At 37.0% G+C, this 18740-nt stretch overlaps 1 protein-coding gene across 6 annotated transcripts in view; it reads left to right on the top strand.

Annotated features, from left to right (window-relative positions):
- Nucleotides 1-18740, top strand: part of ZMYM6 (zinc finger MYM-type containing 6) — a 43927-nt gene that overhangs the window by 4279 nt on the left and 20908 nt on the right. For all 6 annotated transcript variants that reach the window (XM_027617465.2, XM_027617474.2, XM_035727248.1 and 3 more), the window contains 10 exons: nucleotides 6271-6355; nucleotides 7006-7255; nucleotides 10267-10441; nucleotides 10538-10729; nucleotides 13422-13572; nucleotides 13988-14103; nucleotides 14924-15214; nucleotides 15375-15525; nucleotides 16437-16609; nucleotides 17735-17882. In XM_027617465.2, coding sequence (XP_027473266.1) covers nucleotides 6271-6355; nucleotides 7006-7255; nucleotides 10267-10441; nucleotides 10538-10729; nucleotides 13422-13572; nucleotides 13988-14103; nucleotides 14924-15214; nucleotides 15375-15525; nucleotides 16437-16609; nucleotides 17735-17882 — 1732 coding nt within the window. The remainder of the gene's footprint in view (nucleotides 1-6270; nucleotides 6356-7005; nucleotides 7256-10266; nucleotides 10442-10537; nucleotides 10730-13421; nucleotides 13573-13987; nucleotides 14104-14923; nucleotides 15215-15374; nucleotides 15526-16436; nucleotides 16610-17734; nucleotides 17883-18740) is intronic.

Genomic DNA, 18740 nt, shown 5'->3' with positions numbered 1-18740 from the left:
GTTTTCCATGTTGCATTTGAATATTGGAAAATGGTAGGCAAGAAATAAAAAATGTCTCATATTTTCTGATAACAACCTTCCCCTGCCCGCCCCCCACCATCCAAAAGCAGTGTTCCTATGAGAACTTTTGTAGGCTGAAATGTGTAAAATGAAGACATGATTACCACTAAATTATGTGGAAAATTTTTGAGCGTTTCTAGATTAGGCTTTTGTGATACCTTAGGACATATCTTACAGATGTACAAAATAAATCAAGATAAAGCACTGATGCTCACATAGTTCAGAGCTATAGCAGCTGAGATGGTTGATGCTGAGGTGCTGAGTGTGCTTCCTGGGAAAGGAGCTTGGTGGTGCTGCTCTCGCTTCTTGCTTCTCGGATGCACGCTGCCTCTGTGACTGCTGCAAAACAAAGCTGAAGGCTGTTTTCGGTTTTTGCCTTTTCTCATAAAAGCAGAAATCTTCAGATTTCTTTTGGTTAGCAAAAACAGGTACTAATGTCTTTTGTGAAAGTGAAGTGGCATTATGTGAACTTTAAAAAAAATTTTTTTATTGTTATGTTAATCACCATACATTACATCATTTGTTTTGGATGTAGTGTTCCATGATTCATTGTTTGTGCATAACACCCAGTTCTCCATGCAGAACGTGCCCTCTTTAATACCCATCACCAGGCTAACCCATCCCCCCACCCCCCTCCCCTTTACGTGAACTTTTGAAAAGTGGGGAATACCTCTACGAAGAGTCTGTTCTGGATATTCAAGTTACAGTTGAGCTGTCATTCATTCAGTGAGTTTTTATTCCTGCTGACCATAAATTTCGTAGCACTTGCTCAACATTGTTGTAAGTAGTTTACATATGTCAATCCATTTGATGCACACGACCCTGTTACTCTTCCTGCTTTACCCGCAAAGGTGCTGAGACACAGATAGTAACTCGTTAAAGGTCACACAACTAATATGTGGTTGAGTGAGGATTTGAACCCAAGCAGTCTGGTTCAAGATCCCAAAACCTTAACCAGGATACTGCAGGCTAAGTTGTGTTAGTTATTTTTTCAGAAGAGCTACAAAGATGAAACAACAAGACTTCTGCTCTCAAGGGAATTGATGCTGTTAAGGGGGAGATGGGAATAAGAGGTAATTATTTATAGAGTGTACCTCACCAGAAGCTATGCTAAGCATGTCTTGTGCATTCTCATTTAAATTCTACAACCATATGAGGGATATATCTTTATCCCATTTTACAAATGAGGGAACCGAAAAAAATAAATGAGGGAACTAAGGAAAGGAGAGGTTGGTAATTTACCAAATTCAAAGGCAGCAACAGAGCTGGAATAGGAACTGGCTTCAAACTTGTATTCTTTCTGTTGCTGTGCGCCACCTTTGTACAGATACAAAGTCACAGTATTATGTAATTATTGTAACAGCAAATTGTGTAAGGTGCATTGGGAGCATAGGGGAAGGAGCCTTTAAGTCGGCCAGAAGAGGAAAGGAAGGCTTCACGGGGCAGGCAGCACTTGAATTGTGACAGTTAATGTTTTCAGGCAGAGAAGATAGTATGGGCCAAGTCATGGAGAGGTGAAAGAATGTGGTATGTTTAGTGGTTGAGTATTTCAACAACAAGGAAGAGACAAAAAGAGGATAGATTTAAGATACTTGGGTAGAGCTGATCAAACTTAAAGATAGCATATGAGGTATGTGGGTCAAGGAGGAGTCCCAGAATACTTAGAAGTTTCTGTCCTCAGTAAATTGAGTGTTTGATACTATTTACTGAGGGGCAAGGAACAGGATTTGGGGGGAAATAAGTGCAGTTTGGGATCTGTTGTGTTTAAGGGGCTAGTGGGACATTCAATTGGTAGTTTGCACTGGGAGGTATTTGCATATATGGATATGGTATTTAAAGATTTGAAAGTTATCTACCTGTAGGTGTAGTGTTGTCAGATAAAATACAGAATGCCCAGGTAAATTTGACTATCAAGTTAACAGTGATTTTTTTTTTTTTTTAAGATTTTATTTGTTTATTTGACAGAGAGAGAGAGACAGCAAGAGAGGGAACACAAGCAGGGGGAGTGGGAGAAGGAGAAGCAGTCTCCCTGCCAAGCAGAGAGCCTGAGGGGCTCAATCCCAGGACCTGAGCCTAAGGCAGACGCTTAAGGACTGAGCCACCCAGGTGCCCCAACAGTGATTTTTTTTTTAAGATTTATTTATTTATTTGAGAGAGAAAGAGAAACCATGGGAGCTTGGGGGAGGGGCAGAGGGAGAGAGAGTCCCAAGCGGACTCCACACTGAGTGAAGGGCCCAACACGGGGCTTGATCTCACAACCCCAAGATCACGACCTGAGCAGAAACTGAGAGTCAGAGGCTTAACTGACTGCACCACCCAGGCACCCCTAACAGTGATTATTTTTTAATATAAGTATGTTATATGCGATACTTGGGACATACTTATATTAAAAAAGTATTTGTTGTTTATCTGAAATTCATATTTAACCAGGCTTTTATATTTTTATTTGCTAAATCTGGTAGTCCTAGATAGGTGATAGTTGAAGTTATGAATGTGGATGAGATCATTCAGGGAACAAAAGTAGAGGAGAGAAGAGCTCAGGATAGAAAGCTGGGAAATAGATTAATTTAGGGCTTCAAAGTAGTCCCCCTAATCAGCCGCCTCAGCATTACCTGGAAACTTGTTAGAAATTTATAGTCTTGGACCCTGTTCCAGACCTACTGAGTTAGAAATGCTGGGCTTGAAACCCAACAATCTATGTCTTTTTTTTTTTTTTAAGATTTAATTTATTTATTTGAGAGAGAGAGTGTTGAGAGAGAGAAAGAGAGAAGTCACAGCAGGGGGGAGGGGTAGAGGGAAAAGCAGACTCCCTGGTGAGCAAGGAGCCTGATGTAGGACTCCATCCCAGGACCCTGGGATCATGACCTGAGCTGAAGGCACACGATTAACTGACTGAGCCACCCAGGTGCCTAACAATCTATGTCTTAACAAGACATACAGGGCCTTCTGATGCCACTGAATTTGGGAAATACTGACTTTAGGGCTGAATATAAGATCAATGAAGGATAGTTAGACATAGTAATAATTGAAGTAACAGAACCAGAAGACAATGAAATGGAATCATTGGCCGTATCAGATGTATCTCAGAAGCCATGTAAGATAAAACCTAAAAAAAAAAAAAAAGTTTATTGGGTTAAGCAGCTGCAAGGTGATTGGTTAATCTTAAAACAGTTTCAGTTGGGGGTGTCTGGCTGGCTCAGTTGGAAGAGCATGGGACTCTTGATCTTAGGGTCTTGAGCTTGAGCCCCATGTTGGGGGTAGAGATTACTTAAATATATAAATAAACTTAAAAGAAAAAAGAAACAGTTTCAGTTGAAGCAGTAGCCTGACAGCATTGGGTTCAGGAGGGAATCAGAGTAAGGTAGGAGAAATAATGAGGTGTTTTTTTCTCTGGCTGGTTGGAAGGAGAGAGAAGAGGGTAGTAGTCCTTAGGAAATAGGTTCCTCATAAGTTGAGAGGAAAAAACCAACATGGAGGTGGTGAGAGGGTGAAGATACATGTCGGTGGCATGGAGTACTGAAAGAAGGGGGAGGGAGAGGGATCCCAGACGCAAGCACTGTTTTTAGTCTTGGTTAAGAGGATTGCTTTTTCCTGTAAGACAGGAGGAGAGTTTGTTGATCAATTTGTAGGCATGGTGGAGTGGGGGAATCAGGGTGTTGAGGGAGTTCTTAGTTGTTTCTTTTTTTTCTTGGTACAGTTGAAACATCAGGGAGCAGGAAATTTATAGGGTTGATTTATTAGTGGTGAAGGTTTGGAACAGTTACTTTGTGAAGCAAAAGGGACATTTAACAGGCATATTAGAAAATATCAGAGATTTAGTTGATGATAAGGCACAGTAGCTTTATATTGATTCTTTTTGGTAAATTGAAGGAGGGTATAGATACTTTTAACTTCCTCTTTGCAAGTGCCAATAAATAAACACTGTTATTCAAGTATACTGTTTAAGACCATCCACTTGGATTCATTCAACGAATATTTATTTAATGCCATAATTATGAAAATAATAAAAGCTAGAATTTTTGCGTGTAAGTCATGCTTAACTTTTGGTTTATCTGTAAGGTATCATGCTACAAACTGCGTTTGTATTAAATCATTTATCCCCCCATAATGGCCCTAAGGATTAGATAATATATTTTATAGATAAGGAAATTGAAACTAGAAGAGATTAAATAACTTGTTTGAGCCAAGATCACATCTGTTTCTGTCTGCTGTCAGAACCCATAACCTTCTCTGTTAGGTTATATTGACTGTGCTGAGATGGGAAAACAGATATGGTCCCTGTCCTTAATGGGCATAGTCCTTTCAGTCTTGTGCGTATGGGGGAAAGAAGAAGGGTGTTAGACATAACAAATTATCACCCAAATAAATAGGAAATGATGTATTGTGACAGGTGCTATGAGTGAAAGGAAATAGGAGACTCCAGCAGGGGAACTTCTTTTTCAGTGGGGGCCAGGGTTTGAATTCATTGTAGTAATTTTTTATTATCTTATCTTACTTTATCTTATTTTATTTTTTTAAAGATTTTATTTATTTGTCAGAGAGAGAGAGAGAGAGAGCGCACAAGCAGGGGGAGCAGCAGACAGAGGGAGAAGCAGGCTCCCGGCTAAGCAAGGAGCCCAATGTGGGACTCTATCCCAGGACCCTGGGATCATGACCTGAGCCGAAGGCAGATGCTTAACTGACTGAGCCACCCAGACATCCCCATTATAGTAATTTTTAAAAAAGATTTGTTTATTAATGAGAGAGAGAGACAGAGTGCATGTGGGAGGTGGGGAGTGAGAAGAGGGGCAGGGGGAAAGGGAGAGAGTCCTAAGCAGACTTCCTACTGAGTGCAAGCCCAGTGTGGGGCTTGATATCATGACCCCGAGATCAGGACCTGAGTCGAAACCAAGAATTGGGTGCTTAACCGACTGCGCCACCCAGGCGCCCTTATAGTAATTTTTTTTATATTGTATTTATACATCTGTGAGGGAGATAGCATGGGTTTTGGAACAGAGAGACCTGGGTTTGATTCCCATCTGTGCACTTAATGTCTCTGTGACCTTCGACAAATTGCTGAACCATCTATCTCTAAGCTTCACTTTCGTCGTCTATAAAGAAGATATCATTGTTCCTGCCTGATTGGCAGCAGCTCATTTGGTGCCATAATGTACACTATGGGAAGTGGTAAATTAATGAAGTGGTACCTAGTCTTGGGCATGTAATAGTCCAAACCAATTTCAAAAGTAACTTTGGGAGCTGACCTATCATTTATTTTGCTAAGTATAGGGGTATTAAAATAACAGCTAGTGTTTATTATCACCATTGTTTCAGAAAAGAAGACTATTTTTTTAACTTAATAAAACCTTTAAAAAAATTTTTTTTATACATATTTTAAAATATGTATGTAAAAATTTTTTTAAAGGTTTTATTTATTTATTTGATAGAGATATAGCGAGAGAGGGAACACAAGCAGGGGGAGTGGGAAAGGGAGAAGCAGGCCTCCTGCTGAGCAGGGAGCCCGATGTGGGGCTCGATCCCAGGACCCTGGGATCATGACCTGAGCCGAAGGCAGACACTTAATGACTGAGCCACCCAGGCGCCCCTGAAATATGTATTTTAACACCAAAAAAAAAAAATGTAGGATGGTTGTGATCTCAGAATAAGGAACAGTCTTTTTCAAAATAGATATATATATTTTTTAAATTTTGTTTTATGATTATATTTTATCTTAAAGCATTTTAAAGAATGTATAATTAAGATAAATCTGATTTAGGCTGTGATGATTTTATGTATAATGAACAGATTGCATTGAAACTCTTGTGTCTTTTCTGCCATTAACAGATATGACAGTTTGTAAGTCTGTTGGCTAAAATTACTAATTGGATCCAATCTCTAAATCATTCAGATTTAATTTTATTTTTTGCTCCCTTATAAACACAGCCTAAAAAAAGGGTACTGCTCAACATTGAAATAGCTATGTATGACTCCTATGTATGAGATTACATTTGAAAAGTAGTTACAACTGTCATGAAAGATTTTCCAGTTCTGAAAGGTCCTTTTTGTAAAGATTAAATCTAGTCTAACAACTTAGAAATGTTGACTTTTGAGGTATTTGTGAAGGTCATTATGATTAGAATGTAGAAGAGATATGACAGTATTATTTTTTGCTTGAATTTCTAGTTTATTTAGATACTAACACTATTCATTTCTCTCTTTTTTTTCTTTAAGGAGTATGGACATGCCCCAAAGCCAAAAACTCAAGAAAGTGAACTGAAAATCAGTGCTGTGTTTTCAGTCGGTGACAGTCCTCTTGGTAAGAAATAGAACTGTATAAGTTAATTATGATTAATATTGTTAAATTCTGGCTAGTAGAATTGAGGGAAAGTGCCTCCTCATGTAAGTTTGTTTTTCCTTAAGATAAAGCAGTACTTTTTGAACTGGGTAGCTGGTCTTGACTAGCATTTTAAAAAAGTGGAATAGAGGGGCACTTGGCTCCTCAGTCGGTGGAGTGTGTGACCCTGATCCTCAGGGTTGTGAGTTTGAGCCCCATGTTGGGTGTAGAGATTACTTAAACAAAATCTTAAAAAAAATATATATATATATATATGTGTGTGTGTGTGTGTGTGTGTGTGTGTGTGAAGAAATAAAAAGTGGGAATAGAATTAAGATTATATTAAAGTGTGATGCATGTAAAGAAACATGATTTCATGAAACTACTGTTTCAATTATTAAATTTTACACACATACACACAAAAATATATGTCTTCTGAGTTATAATGTGAAATATAGTTCTTACTATGGGTTATGGTTAAAAAAGTTTGAAAACCCCTGTTTTAGAGTATTTATTGCCTCATTAATATTGGATTTCAAGACTGAGAATTTGTCCTAAAAAATGGAGAATGTATATTTGTTTGTGTCAATACTAAAACTGTTTCCCCCCCCCCCCTTATTTTGTATTTATAGCCCAACAGTTGACCCCAGGCTTTCAGTTTTCTCTTGCATCGTCTGGCCCAAACATATTGCTTCCTTCGGTTCCAGCCATAGCTATTCAGGTTTTTTGTTCTGGTTGTAAAAAAATGCTTTATAAAGGCCAGACTGCATATCATAAGACAGGATCTACTCAGCTTTTCTGCTCCACGCGGTGCATCACTGGATATTCTTCACCTGTCTGCATACCACCTCTTCCCAAGAAAACCTGCACAAACTGTTCAAAGTATAAAATTTTTAATTACATCCCTTTTTACTTTTCTTTTTTAGTGTGTATATAGTTTAGCTCACATATGCTATTGTTAAAAAAAGCCCAAAAGAACCAAAGATGCTATTGCTACTTTAAATCTCTTTAGCATGTTTCTATGGAAATATTTAGCTGATTGAGAAATTTGCAAATTTTCAAGTTTTGTAACATTAGATAAGAGACTTGGTGTTAAAAGTGTCATCTAAACCAGCTTTCTGTCTCTTTAAGCTTAAATTTTACTATGAAAAGAAATAAACCAATTGTGGGAATTGTAGGACCACTCATATATTCTGTAATTGTAGACAGCAACCATTCACAACTATTTATCTTGAAAGTTACTGAAGTATAGAATACAGTAACAGTAGTCTTATAGTATTATATAAGTTATTTAATTCTTTAGAAGATAAAAAACTCTAAATGGTTACAAAAGTAATGTGTTTATTTCTAAAACATCCTTGTAAGTTTTTGTTGGAGGTTATTTTTGCTTTGCAGTCACACGTAGGTGCAGAGAAAGGAAGAAATGGCAACAAAGCCACATAAACTTCTTTCTTTACATGAGTATGTTTGAAAAATTTAGCATGTTCTGCCTATTCCTGTGGTAGTGTAGTTCTAGGAACACATTGTATTGTCAGTAGTCATTAATGTAGAGTGAAAAAAGTTAAGAGCTTGGTTTAGATCATGGCTCTAATCCCTTACTAGCTATATGACGTTGGGTCTAGATTTTTAACTTTCCTAAGCCTCCGTTTCTTTGTTAGTAAATAGTATCTACTTACTCAGATTTTAATGAAACAGTGTTAGCCCAGGGCTTAGCACATAACAAATGCTTAATAAGTGGGATCCTATTATTTTTAATAATAAAATTATTATTATGTATATTAACATAGAATTTATAGGCTCCTATTTTTTCTTTGGAGATAGATGACAGTTTCTTTATCTGCCTGGGTGTTGGCCTTACATATCTAAAAGTAGATCCTGTTAAAATGGAAATCTCCAACTAAAAAGAAAGAGGAATTTAAAAATATTTTACATAAATATTCAAATTAATATTCTAAAATGTTCTTCTAATACCTTACTTAAACTTTTCTAATCATTCTCATGAAACTGATTTGAAAGGGTAAATTTAGTTTTCTGTTTCTATATACTCTATTTCAACATATCAGATATCAAAATGAATTAAATTTTAAAGAACATAGCACAACTTACACATCCAAATGCATATTATTCTCTTAAAAATAGTCACTCTTGTCAGAGACATTTTACCACAGTGCTGCTCTTCTTCAAAATTTTGTTTTGATCTCTTGATTTGGCATTGCATTCAGAGCCTATGAAACATTCCTTTAGACCAAGTTAGGTGATAAATCTATCTTTATACCATGATTTTTGCAAATTGCCAAAAGTTGCTTGATGCCTTTATCAGTTGACTGTTGTAGACGAATTCAGCTGAGTCATACTCTTAAACATGATATTTGACTATAACACTGAAAAGTTGTTCTTAGAGTTCTTATAAATAAAAGAAATTAGAAGAATGTTGGAGCCATGTTTTTGGAAGATGTATGGTTTTTTTTAAGATAAATGTTAAGGTATAAGTTTCATTTGGATGCATAAGATTTAGAATGCATTTATATTTATGTGCACAGATTTCCATTAAAAAAGTCATTCTCATTGGTTTACGTATGTGTATATTATACCACTGGCAGATTCACATTATTAAATAACATTCTTTATTGCTTTGTTTTTAGTAGAAAAATCACTTTTCAAAATTAATAACTTCATCCGTGTGTAAGCATATCCACTTGATTTCCAAGAATCACTGTCCTATTTTTCAGGTTAGGTGAGTTTTAGAAAATTACAGTACTTCGTTTTTATTGTTATTCTTTGATAGTTTACCGTGGAACAGTTCTATATAATAAAGGCACAGGATGGGAGGCAGAATAGTGGAATGATTAACTCCATGGACTGTGGAATCAGACTGCCTAGAGTTTGTATTCCGGCTTCACTTCTTACCAGCTCTGTGACCTTGACAAACTATTTAACCTTTCTGATTTGGTCTCCTCATCTGTAAAGGGGGCAATTATACTTACCTCACAGAATTTTTGTGATAATTAAGTTGGATAATTTGAAAAAAGAGAACATTGGTACATACTAATTACTCAATACACATTACTATATATAATATTGCCATTATATTCTTTATGGCCTCTACTAGTGCTTCTAATGACCATTTCCTTTAGTTTTTTACACTGATCAGAAAAATGGCAATACTTAGCCTTTGTTTTTACTGTCAGTGCTTATTACAGCAATGAGCTCTTACAAAATAACTTGAGTTTTACAGAACGGCTCGATTATTTGTGTTCTTTCTGTCTTATTCTTAATTCCGTCTGTCCTCTGCTACCAAACCTTAATAGCTCTTTTATTTGTTCCCTTGCTCACTTCATTTATAGTTAACTTTTATATATCATGCTAACTTTTTATATTAATCTTTGGTAGTTTGTCTCTTTCCCAAATCTTGCATTTCAATTAAAAAAACCCAAAACACGTCATTCCTTGTCTCACTCATGTTTCTACTCTTGGCAACTGCTGGCTAGTAAGAGGACAAGTGTTTTGTGGTCTGGAATTTTTGGGATGGCTACTTGTTCCATTGGCTCCAGTGGATGAAACTTGGTTGGAGCTGGAAGCCTCCCTGTTTTTGTCATGAATATCTAGCTGGATATATTTTAAATATAATTTGCCCTCAAAACATCCATAAATCAGGTATCATAAACCCATGTTATACACAAAAAATTGAGAGAGTAATTACTTTACTCATTGTCACTCAGCTAAGTAACAGAACTAGTCCTCAAACTCAGGGTTCCAGACGCCTTATCCCAGGCCAGCTGTTTTTTCCTATGCAGTAGCTGCCCTTAGTAAATGTAGTTATTTTAGTTCACAGTGAGTAAGAAATTACAGTTATGAAGTACACATTTCATTTTGCCTTTGTTATTTATTTTTAGAGACATTTTAAATCCAAAGGATGCGATCACAACCCGATTTGAAAATTCTTCTCCTAGCAAAGATTTCTGCAGCCAATCATGTCTTTCTTCTTACGAGCTAAAGAAAAAACCTGTTGTCACCATATATACCAATAGCATTTCAACCAAGTGCAGTATGTGTCAGAAGAATGCCGACGTAAGTCACATTGTACCTTTTGGGATTCTGCTCAAAGATCTGAGATTTTTGATTGGCTTTGCTGATTTTGGATGTGTATGGGTTTTTATTTCCTAGATTCGATTTGAAGTTAAGTATCAAAATGTGGTGCATGGTCTTTGTAGTGATGCCTGTTTTTCAAAATTTCACTCCGCCAACAACCTCACCATGAACTGTTGCGAGAACTGTGGAAGCTACTGCTATAGTAGCTCCGGCCCGTGCCAGTCCCAGAAGGTTTTTAGTTCAACAAGTGTCACAGCGTATAAGCAGGTATGAAGATCTGTCTGTCACACATAGTTAGGCTCACTCCTTCCAGGGTGGCCCTGCAGGGATGAAATGCAAAATAAACAAAATCCGTTGATCTTGGTGTATGAGTTCCCTTGCAGAAAAGTGGGATAGCTTCTGGTGGTGTAAGTGTTGATTGTGGTAGTGAGATGATACAGGTGAACCAGATCATGGTCAGGAATTCACAAATGGAATTTCATGTTTTGCGAGGAGTCTGAAATATTTTGTGATATAGTGATAAGTGAAGAAAGCCCCATATTAATTGTAAATAAACCATGACCAGTTATAGATGATAAAAATTAGTGGATCTAAAGCATATCTTTTTCCTTTTAGAAAATATATTTTCTGGGGCGCCTGAGTGGCTCAGTTGGTTAAGCATCTGCCTTTGGCTCAGGTCATGATCTTAGGGTCCTGGGATTGAGCCCTGCATCAGGCTCACTGCTCAGCAGAGAATCTGCTTCTCCCACTCCCTTGGCCTGTCTCCCCAACTTGTGCACATACTCTCTCTCTCTCTCTCTCTCTGAAATAAATAAAATCTTTTTTTTTTTTTAAAGATTTTACTTATTTATTTGAGAGAGAAAGAATGAGAGAAAGAGAGCACATGGGGGGAGGGTCAGAGGCCCTTCTTTTTTTAATTTAAATTCAATTAATTAACATAGTGTATTATAGTTTCAGAGGTAGAGTTCAGTGATTTATCAGTCTTATGTAATACCTAGTGCTCATTACACCACGTTCCCTCCTTAATGTCCATCACCCAGTTACCCCTTTCCCCTAACCACCTCCCCTCTAGCAACCCTCAGTTTGTTTCTTTTTTTTTCTTTCAAGATTTTATTTATTTGACCAGAGACACAGCGAGAGAGGGAACACAAGCAGAGGGAGTGGGAGAGGGAGAAGCAGGCTTCCCGCTGAGCAGGGACCCGGATGCAGGGCTCGATCCCAGGACCCTGGGATCATGACCCGAGCCGAAGGCAGATGCTTAACACCTGAGTCACCCAAGCGCCCCAACCCTCAGTTTGTTTCTTATGATTAAAAGTCTCTTATGTTTGTTTCCTTCTCTGATTTTGTCTTGTTTTATTTTTCCCTCCCTTCCCCTATGATCATCTGTTTTGTTTATTAACTTCCATGTATGAGTGAGATTATATAATAATTGTCTTTCTCTGATTGACTTATTTTACTTAGCATAATACCCTATAGTTCCATCCATGTCTTGCAAATAGCAAGATTTCATTTTCTTTTTTAAAGATTTTATTTATTTATTTGACAGAGAGATGGCGAGAGCAGGAACACAAGCAGGGGGCGTGGGAGAGGGAGAAGCAGGCTTTCCACCGAGTCGGGAGCCCGATGTGGGACTCGATCCCAGGACCCTGGGTTCATGACCTGAGCCGAAGGCAGACGCTTAATGACTGAGCCACCCAGGCGCCCCTGTTCTCCAACATTTTAAAGATTGATTAATTGATTGATTGATTTATCAGAGAGCGAGAGAGCACAAGCAGGGGGAGCAGCAGAGGGAGAGGGCTCCTACTGAGCAAGGAGCCAGATGTAGGGCTTGATCCCAGGACCCTGGGATCATGACTTGAGCCAAAGGCAGACGCTTAACGACTGAGCCACCCAGGCACCCCAAGATTTCATTTTTTGATGGCTGAGTAATATTCCATTATACATATATGTATGTGTGTGTGTATATATATACAGACACACACATACATATACACACCACATCTTTATCCATTCATCTGTCAGTGGACATCTGGGCTTTTCCCATAGTTTTGCTGTTGTAAACATTGCTGCTATAAACATTGGGGTGCAGGTGCCCCTTCGGATAACTACATTTGTATCTTTGGGGTAAATACCTACCCCATATAACTTCTCATTTAGAGACTTTATGTTGTGTCAGTGACAGTATAGGGTAGTGGTTAGTCTGGAACTTTGGAGTGAGATGAAATGTTTGCTCTCCCACTTTTCTGTATATTTGTTAATTGAATTATAATTAATTTAACCTTTTTGTTAATATAATTTCTTAAAGTATCTCACTGTGTTGTTGAAAGGATTGTTTGATACAGTATATAAGTTATTTAGCATAGGGCCTAGCTCATGGCAAGCACTGAATAAATAATAATATTGGTAATTTATATAAATGGTAGACATTATTATTATTGTTTCTTAAAACATGAGTAAAGTTACAGGCAGATTTTATTGTGAACTCAGCTTGAAAAACAGGTAGTTCTTTAAGATCTCTTAATATACATTGAACATCATCTCTGTTTCCTCCTGTGGAAGAGTCTTACTGGTTAAGTAACCTTAAAGGTGGTAGATGATTTTTTAGATTGATGTCCAAGATCTGGTGAGGATCGCCTTTTGATTCATGGATTACCTGGTCATCCTTGATTATTTGTACTGAAAAAAGTGCATTACAAATACCAAATTAATTACTTTTAATGTGTTTTGTTGTTAATATACATGAGTAGTTACTAATTTTCTTCAGTTTCATTTTATTTTTGTCTGAAAGAACTTATTTTTCCCACATCCCAACTTTGAGAAAAATCTATAGAGTGGCCTCATAATCATGTCAAATATTTCAGCCAAAGGCAGTCTTTGTAGGAAGGTTTTCTTTTTTCTTTTCTTATACAACTTGTATGCTTGTGCTAGGTATCTAAATGTTATTTTATTTTCTTGATAGAATTCAGCCCAAACTCCTCCATATGCCTTGGGGAAATCATTGAGGCCCTCAGCTGAAATGATTGAGACTACCAATGACTCAGGAAAAACTGAGCTTTTCTGCTCTATTAATTGCTTATCTGCTTACAGAGTTAAGACAGTTATTTCTTCAGGTAATGTTTAAATTCAATAAATTTATAGATTTAGTAACTATTGAAGAACAATGTAGCTGCTTTTGTTTCATTTTGTTACAAACCAAATTTATCTATGTGGTTAAATTGAGACCCAGGATTTAGTTTCTGAGAACTCATTTTTAAGTGAAAATAGTTTTTCACTGATTTTCTTGGTTGAGGTATTTATTTTGTAGTTTCTATGTGAAAAGAAAGACCAAAAAAAAAAATCACTTGTAAGTTCTAAATTTTTGTGTAAGTAGGTCTTCACTGCGATTAGTTGCATTTAGCACAGATTATTGTAAAGTTCCTTGATTTTAGTTTTGTATATTACTATTTTTTAATCCTTCGAATACACTTTTGGATCATTTGTTCATCTATGTAGCTTATTCATTGGTTTTTATTTTTTGTTACCAAGGTGTCCAGGTTTCATGTCATAGTTGTAAAACCTCAGCGATCCCTCAGTACCACCTCGCCATGTCCAATGGAACCATATACAGCTTTTGCAGCTCCAGTTGTGTGGTGGCTTTCCAGGTATGATCTAAGGTAGTATTTCACCTGAGGTTCTTTTAGGCATTGGTCTATGGCAGTATGTTAACTGCTGAAAGTCTGTATTTACAAAAGATTAAATTTAAGTTAGAAAAAGATTCTGTTCAACTCTGGTCCCCAGAGTCATTTCTGCAAAATGTCTCAGCCAGGTATTGAGCCTCAGTGCCATCTTCCCTATTCAGGGTCCCCACATAAATTCCCCTTCCCTCCCACTTTTGCCTTTGGTTCTCTCCCTTTCAAAAGGATGGAAACTTAAGATATGATTCAGATAAGTCCTCATGTGTCCCTTCCTGTCATCCTGGGCCAAATGTAATGACTCCGGGCATGAAATTGTAAGCCTCCATTTACTTGTCTCATTTGTTCCTCACTCTCTGAGACAGATGGAGAAAGTATAGTTTAGTGACCCTCTGGGGTAGCAAGATGCCTGATAAAATGTCCCTGGTACCAGGGCAAAAGAGACCACTGGTGGCCACCATGCTCTTCATGGCCATCAGAGGCTAGTTGGTGATGGGCATGCCAATGGAGGGGTATTTTGAGGGAAAGAAGGGGTCTGCTTTAGTTTATTAGAGCCTTGTATTAGAATTGTCTGGGAAGCCCGAATTCCAGTCCTTAACCTTATAATGTTGCATTTCTCAGTCCTTCTATTCTGGAAGTATGCCATTTAAACTCTTCCTGTGAAGTACTTTATAAAGTGTTAAGGAAATGTTTGTGGGGGCATTAATTTATTAAAACAAGAAAACAAAAATTACCCAAGTCATGTTACTTCTCAGTTGCTAAAATCTTTGCCTTATTTGTGTTCTTCCAGAATGTATTTAACAAGCCAAAAGGAACAAACACTTCAGCGGCACCCCCATCTCAGGGCCAAGTGGTTGTAAGCCCACCCTCTGGGTCAGCAGTGTCAGCTACAGGAGGTAACACCTCTGCTGGTTCCGGTTCCGGTCCCACCGGCTCCATCAGCAGCTCTGCCTCTGCCACAGCCGGTTTCCAGCCTCTTGCTGCCCCATCCCAAGTTGCTGTAGCTCGGACACTTGTTAAACTCAAGTGTCAACACTGTAGCCATCTGTTTGCCACAAAACCAGAACTCCTTTTCTACAAGGTAAAGAGAAATCATGAAAGGGATGGAATATAAATGTATCCATCAGAAGCATTTGTCTTTTCATCTTTGACAGTCACTTAATTTGCTTTAAAATGAGGAGAATGATTTCTTAAAGCAGCTGTTTAATTGGATCTTAATGACTTTTTTTTTTTCTCTGCAGGGTAAAATGTTTCTGTTTTGTGGCAAGACTTGCTCTGATGAATACAAAAAGAAAAATAAAGTTATGGCAATGTGTGACTACTGTAAATTGCAGAAAATTATAAAGGAGACTGTCCGATTCTCAGGGGTTGATAAGCCATTCTGTAGTGAAGGTAAAGAAAGCAAGCCAGTTCAGTTTTATCCACAGAGCATGTTGTTGTTACAAAGTAATTCACGCTGAGTTGAGCCACTAATCTATAATTTTCAAGTAATTTTGTTTTATGAGGTATAATTTGAGGCTTTTTTCTTGAGTTGATGCTTAATTCACTGTTTTTATACTTAAGTCACTTTAAAGTCTATACTTCTAAATGTTAACAATCTCAATAAAGAAAAACTTGAAAAAAATTTTTTTAAAGATTTATTTTAGAGATAGAGAGCACATGGCGGGGGGGGGGGCAGAGGAAAAGAGAGTCTTAAGCAGATTGCACGCTGGGCACGGAGCCTGATGTGGGGCTCGATCCCATGACCCTGAGAGCATGACCTGAGCTGAAACCAAGAGTTGGATGCTCAACTGACTGTGCCACCCAGGCGCCCTGAAAAAGATTTTAAATATTGTAATATATTTGTGATCATGATGGGCTTGTGATGTTTTAAATTACAGTAATCTTAAATAAATTGCCTTAAAGCTCAAAAAAGACTTTTGAAAGATAATTAGGTCAATGATATTAGTATAGAGTGTAAAAAATCTCTTTATAAGTTTAGCAATGACTTGAGAGATCTTTCTGTTCTTGCACCCACTTGTAAATAGGGTACTTAAGCAATTACTGCTTCTTGGCTTAAGAAACTTTTATATCTCTAATGTTTCTGAATATAGATGGCCTAATATTTAGAGTATATGTAAAAGGTGATACGAGTTTGTTTTGTGAATATAGAGATTATCCTTGCCCCTATCCTAGAAGCAAATAATTGTGTCAAGTATGTAGAAATTAGCTTAGCTGGTACCTGAGACTGTGGAAACTCATTTTATCTCCTTCAGGTTAATATAAGTTTGATGTTTGTTCCTTTCATCCCTTCTGGTTCTCAGTTTGCAAATTCCTCTCTGCCCGTGACTTTGGAGAACGATGGGGAAATTACTGTAAGATGTGCAGTTATTGCTCACAGACATCCCCTAATTTGGTAGAAAATCGATTGGAGGGCAAGTTAGAAGAGTTTTGTTGTGAAGATTGCATGTCCAAATTTACAGTTTTGTTTTATCAGGTAAATGTAACATACCTTTTTGGCTTTCTGAAGTTAGTACAAATTATTTTCTTAAAATATCTTTGGATCATGTGAAGTAAAATTTACTGTTTAGAACTGGGTTAAAATAAATTATGGGCTCCTAAAGCAAAATTCAACTGAATATAAATATGAAATTTTGGGGGTAAAGAGTACAGGATTTCTGGAGACTTTGTTGTTGTTTGAACATATATTCCTTTTATTTTTATATTTTGCTTTCTCTTGAGGCATATTTACCTTATTTATAACTGAGTTCTCTTAAGTTAGAACCTTATGTAGTTATGTTGCGTTAAGTGGCTCTCTCATTCAGAAGGTTACTGTGATGAACTAGAAGTCAGACCTTGTTCTCACTTAATAGGTTAAATGACTATGACTGACCTCCTTACCCACTACCTTTTAAAAAAATTACTTTTTTGAAAGGCTAACTGTGAAAGCTAAAATTAATTGAACCACTAATACATACCTAGTGTTTCATAAGTGTTGTTTTATTTAATCCTCACTACGATCCTTAGAGGTAGGTATATTACTACCAGTTTATAAATAAAGTAAAAGAGCAAGATCCAAGGAGGTTAAGTAATATACCCTTCAAGAAGCTGGTAGGTGATAGCTAGACAGCACCTATAAATACTTGAGTGAAACCATCTGGTGTTTTTGTCTACCTACCCCCTAAAATATAATCTTCTTCGTGGAGAAGTATGTCTTTATCACAACTATATGACCAGGAAACTATCTCAGTGCTCAAGACAAAGGATACCTAATTAAATATTTTTTGAATGAATCAGTGTCTTTACAACTCCAAAGTCCATATTCTTTCTACTACATTATGCTGCTTCTTAACCTCTTAAAAGTAGAACCTACCTCTAAATTCCTTCATCAGTAATTTTGAAAATGGGAGATCAATTTTTATATTCTATATATTGAGGACATTATGTGGAAACAAATAATTAAGTATATCTATTTTTAACCACATTATTTTAAACCCTATATTTTGTGATTGCACCTGACTTATACATCCTATTTTCATAGTGCCTCCTGGTTTTATGACTAACGTTATCTTTTCATTATTTTGTGGTTTTAAGCCTATCCTGCCTTACATTTCTTTCTCAGATGGCCAAGTGCGATGGCTGTAAACGACAGGGTAAGCTAAGTGAGTCCATAAAATGGCGAGGAAACATCAAGCATTTCTGTAACTTATTTTGTGTCTTGGAGTTTTGTCATCGGCAAATTATGAATGACCCTCTTTCACAAAATAAAGGTAAAATTAAACTTGGCTAACAGGATCTTTATGTCAGTGCGAGGATATGCTATTAGCACAGACAGTTGTAATAAAAACAAAATTTTACTGGATACAAATAGCCTGGATTTCCTTAAATTTTCCTGTAAGAATTCTTAAAGCTTGCCCTTCAGGGAAGGTTAATCCTGATGCTTTTTGCTATCATAATCAAACACACCAAGGAATCAATAAATGTTATGATAAGCACTAGTTTTATCGGAAAGTTAGATTTGATTGCTTTTGGTTGAATTTATCTATACATAAATAACTTCCACTAAGAGATATATGTTATTCAGTTAATAAACTAGAAAAAAGAATAGAAAATCAGGGCAAACAAAGGGAGAGGATATAAGTATGTTAATACAGTTTCTGTGATTGGCATAAGATTTGATCCAGAGCTTGCTTGTAGCCAAGGAAAAAAGGACCAACACATTAATTATATCAGAAAAAATAAAGTAGACCAGTTCTTCATAGGTAACAAAGTTTTGTTGGCTAAGAATAAAATAATTTTGCAAGTAGGACAGCTAATATGGTCAAAATATCCAGATGAATAGATACATATGTGGCATGTTCTTATAGTAGTTCCTTGAAGGAGTACTTCTCTGAGTTAGTTTCAAAACATTTGGTATTATGCTCTCTGATCAAAGCCTGGAGTGCTGTTGAATTGACAGAATCCATGTGCTTTGTCCTTACAGTCTGGCCCTTGTCTACCTTTTGCAGTCTTATTGATCATCACCTTAATCACATATGCCACGTGCCAATCTTTTATGTCATCATCTATTCCCTAAGACCAGTCAGGTCAGTGGTAGAATTTTCATTTTGTAATATGGGTTGGCAAAA

This window comes from Zalophus californianus, chromosome 4, assembly GCF_009762305.2.
Source record: "Zalophus californianus isolate mZalCal1 chromosome 4, mZalCal1.pri.v2, whole genome shotgun sequence".
Lineage (NCBI taxonomy): Eukaryota > Metazoa > Chordata > Mammalia > Carnivora > Otariidae > Zalophus > Zalophus californianus.
Note: the sequence above shows the minus strand (reverse complement) of the source record. Positions and strands in the feature narration are given on the sequence as shown.